We start from the raw sequence: 4,480 nt of genomic DNA, 5'->3' as shown, positions 1-4,480 counted from the left end.
TAAGCACAACACAACAGAAAAAAGCCGCAACACAACAGAAACAAGTCACAACACAACAGAATCAGGCCGCAACACAACAGAATCAAGTTGCAACACAACTAAATTAGCACAACACAACGGAAATGAGCTGCAACACAACAGAAACAAGTCACAACACAACAAAATTAGCACAACACAACAGAATCAGGCCGCAACACAACAGAATCAAGTCGCAACACAACTAAATTAGCACAACACAGCAGAAACAAGCCGCAACACAACAGAAACAAGTCACAACACAACAGAAACAAGACGCAACACAACAGAAACAAGTTGCAACACAACAGAAACAAGCCTCAACACAACAGAAACAAGACACAACACATCAGAAACAAGTCGCAACACAACAGAAACAAGCTGCAACATAACAGAAACAAGTCACAACACAACAGAAACAAGCCGCAACACATCAGAAACAAGTCGCAACACAACAGAAACAAGCCACAACACAACAGAAACAAGACACAACACATCAGAAACAAGTCGCAACACAACAGAAACAAGCCACAACACAACAGAAACAAGACACAACACATCAGAAACAAGTCGCAACACAACAGAAACAAGCTGCAACACAACAGAAACAAGTCACAACACAACAGAAACAAGCCGCAACACAACAAAATTAGCGCAACACAACAGAAACAGGCCGCAGCACAATGAAATTAGCACAGCACAACAGAAACAATCCACAACACAACAGAAACAAGTCACAACACAACAGAAACAAGCCACAACACAACAAAATTTGTCCTATGTATTGTGTTGTAGCTATTTAGTTGTAAACTGGGTTTCAAAGTGCACGTTTTTTTAAAACAATGGCATTATCACCTCAATAGTATCAATAGTATGCGTGTATTGTATGCGCACCATCCGATTTTTGTAACCACGCATACTTTATACACATAGGTCGCACTTCCACATTGGCTTGGTTTTGCAATAATAAGTTGTTCCACAAGGTGGCAACACTGGCCCGGCCGATTGTTTCACATTGGAAAACGAGACTAAAGAGTCGGAACAACAAAAACAAAATGGTGGAGACTGCAACAACAACAGGCGGCCACATTGATAAGCACTTGTGTGAGAGGGTTATGAGAGAGCCACAACTTTAGTTTAAAAGAGTACAAAGACATTTTTATGAGTCATAACTGCTGGAGACAAAAAGCGCAGACATCGCCAACTACTGGCCTGGCATGAATATTGCAGTGTTTTTGGTCGTTTTCGCTGATTCTTGGAGACGGGGATCATTTTGATAACTTTGTCATCTGTATGCACAACTTTTCAAAAACGCCTTTGTTTGCAGAATTGCTGTTTACTGTTACGTCTTTGTATTCATTCTTCCAGAAAAAGTCCTAGACTTGACTTCCTGTTTAGCAATTGAGGACGACAGTATTTCCTTTTCACATGAAAATAGAGGTCTGCGGTCCATGTGCTCTCTCCAAGCAGACGTCATGGATGACAACAGTAAGTTGTACTAAAAATTCCACAAATCTGAAACTGTATCATTTAGTTAACACCATTTTTACAAATGCACATATCAGACAAAAATGTGTTTTGTTATTTTGTGCACCGGTGTATTCATTTGCAACATATGCATCTTTGCTATTTCTGTAATGAATTCAGCCCCCATATGGATTAAATCTGAGTACAGATTCTGAACAGATCCAAAGGGGTTTACAGTGTAAGTGTTATGCTGAATGACTGGATTTTAAAAAGAAAAGCAAGAAAGGCCTGAGATTTCTGCTTTTAGAACCCTTTTAGAACTCTTGCTTTAGTATTTTCATAATGCATTGGTCTTGCTAGATCTTAATCATGTTTACAATTTCATAGTGGCTTTACAGAACACCTAGTTAGAATCACATTTAGGCTATATCAATATGTTATGTCTCTATGTTGTGTCTGTTATATTTTAGTCTTTATTTATATTTTTAATACATAGGGTCTTTAGTATTGTTTTATGTTAATAAAAGTGTAAGATCTGATTTAACAAGTGATTTCTTTGTATTTTACTTTTACAAGCTTTCAAAGTGAAACACCCTGTCAAAACATAGATTGACATGGTGAGAAACAGGTATACAATGTTACATTCATGTCCCGTTGGGTGTTAAACATTTCCCATGAGTCTGTTACTCTAACTCAGTTCCTGCATGGCAGCATGCAGCTGATTGTTTATTTACTCAACGATCAGCACTGACCAAGCTAATCGCATGAAAATTAAGAGATTCATTTAGCTATTTTGAATGTGTATTTAAAACTTTCAAAATGTGAAAATGCCCTTTTCTTTTTCCTTGACTTATCAACAGATGTTTCTCATGAGCTTTGGTACCTTGAGAATCATGTTTTCTTTTTTCTTTTTTCTGTGTTTTGTTGTTATTTATTAGACCCTTCTTGCATGCTCCATTGCTTTAGCAAGCTTGGTTACACTGAACAAATATATAGTTTAGTCATGAAACTCTAGATGGTGCAGGCTGATAGGTTGTTAACGTAACTGATGATATTCAGAGAGTTAAACGACTTGGCACAAGCTGATTGGTTCATGCTGCATATGCAGCCAATGAGCTTACTGCCTTGCATTTATATGGCTGGCTAGCATTCACTAGAGATTCCTGCAGCATGCTTTCAGAGTTTCTCTGAAACGCTCCACCTTCCCCAGCTCCACCTGTATAGATCTGCTACGGGTTATTTTATACGCTATTTGTGCAACAGCAGTATGTCTTAAATACTCACGGCACTGTATCGCCGTATGCATTGGCAGTAGCAAGTTCCTGTACTTGCTTGCAGCAGCAGCAATAATCTACAACTACAGCAATAACCAACAGCAGCAGCAATTCAGCAGCAGCAGCAGCGTAGCAGATCTATTCCGAGACCAAATACATTAACATTGTCATATCCATCACCATGCTAAAATCTTCCGAGAGTTGTCATGATTAAACTGTGTGAATTTGATAGGTTCTTGTGAATCGGCTATAACAAGATGCACTGGCATCGATCTCAGGGGCACTTTGGTGTTTAATCTTCTTTAACTCTGAGGAGTTATAACAAGCTCTTTCAAACCAGCGTGCTCAGATCTTTCACACGTCTAAGATTAATGAGCCTCAGAACTATCAAAGCATGCCGTAGTCTGAAGATACATGTGAGCTTTACTGAAATTTGTGTGTTGTGGAGCTACTTATGGCTGTGAGAATGTGGATGATGTAACAATATACACTACCATTCAAAAGTTTTTATTCAGCAAAGAATCCATTCAATTTATCTAAAGTGACAAATTTTTCAAAACATTTCTATTTAAAATAAATGCTGTTCTTTTGAATGTTCTATTCATAAAAGAATCCTGAAAAAATGTGTTTCAGCAAAAATATGAAGCAGCACAATGGTAATAACAACATTGATAATAATTAGAAATGTTTGTTGAGCACCAAGTCAACATGATTTATGAAGGATCATGTGACACTTAAAACTGGAGTAATGGCTGCTAAAAAAAAACACATCACAAGAATAAATTCAAACAACATTTCAAAATATTTTAAAATAGAAAACATGCAGCTTTGGTGAGCAAAAGAGAAAGTGATTTTTTTTTTCTCAAAAACAATTTCAAAATCTAACTGACACCAAACTTTTCAACAGTAGTGTATAAACATTTTGGTGCCTCTAATGTTTTAATAATGTTTTTTTAAATGCAAACTATCTGTTTATCTACAGTATACTGAGTTCTTTAAATCTATGATAAATGTGCCAAATTGTCTGGTTTTCTAACTCAAAACAGGCTATTACTGGGATACCTCAGATTGCCTTCAGAATGTCTACTCTCCTGGGATCCAAGGTTTTCTCCAGTATGAATTTGTGCAGATGCCCTCTTCCACGCACACTGCTCCAGAAATTCTCGACATGGACTACCTTACTGGTGGCGATGACATTGAGAACTTCCTGCCAGTTCCAGCTCTCCCTCTTAATACTGACATGTCTGCAGTTCCACAGTACGACCAGTATACCAGGCCAGAGGTCCACCACGTCACCCACCCAACAGCAACAGCAAGTCAACATCACATCCATGACTACCCACAGCCCATTCAAACAAACTTTGGGGTGCCTCAGGGCCAACATATAGGACCTGCTGAGGTTTCTGATTCCTTAGAAAGTCCTTTGTGAGAGCCACACTTCTAAACTCCATCAGACTTGCCAGCCAGTGGTTAGAAATTCAATTCTAAGGTTACTGACCATGAAGAACTTCATACAGCTGTGGCTGGTAACACTACCAGAGACTGAGGTGGGTTTACAGACTCTCATTTGAAATCACCATTAGTCACTAATGCAGAACCATCAGTCGTTAAATGGTAGGATATGTCACTCCTAGAATTGCAATCTAGGTGCAATCTATTTGTTGAAAAAAATTAGCTCTGGCTGACATGACAGTGGACTTGGGCGTTATACTGGCACCTAGTGG

General features: G+C 38.5%; 1 protein-coding gene across 1 annotated transcript in view; it reads left to right on the top strand.

The window, feature by feature from the left end:
- Positions 1–4,217, top strand: part of fat1b (FAT atypical cadherin 1b) — a 39,881-nt gene extending 35,664 nt beyond the window's left edge. The window contains exons 26-27 of the mRNA XM_016446384.1: positions 1,384–1,503; positions 3,803–4,217. Of these exons, the coding sequence (XP_016301870.1) occupies positions 1,384–1,503; positions 3,803–4,185 (503 nt within the window). The 3' untranslated portion in view covers positions 4,186–4,217. The remainder of the gene's footprint in view (positions 1–1,383; positions 1,504–3,802) is intronic.
- Positions 4,218–4,480: the final 263 nt, after the last annotated feature.

This window comes from Sinocyclocheilus anshuiensis, unplaced genomic scaffold (genome assembly GCF_001515605.1).
Source record: "Sinocyclocheilus anshuiensis isolate Anshui unplaced genomic scaffold, SAMN03320099.WGS_v1.1 scaffold227, whole genome shotgun sequence".
Taxonomy (NCBI): domain Eukaryota; kingdom Metazoa; phylum Chordata; class Actinopteri; order Cypriniformes; family Cyprinidae; genus Sinocyclocheilus; species Sinocyclocheilus anshuiensis.
Note: the sequence above shows the minus strand (reverse complement) of the source record. Positions and strands in the feature narration are given on the sequence as shown.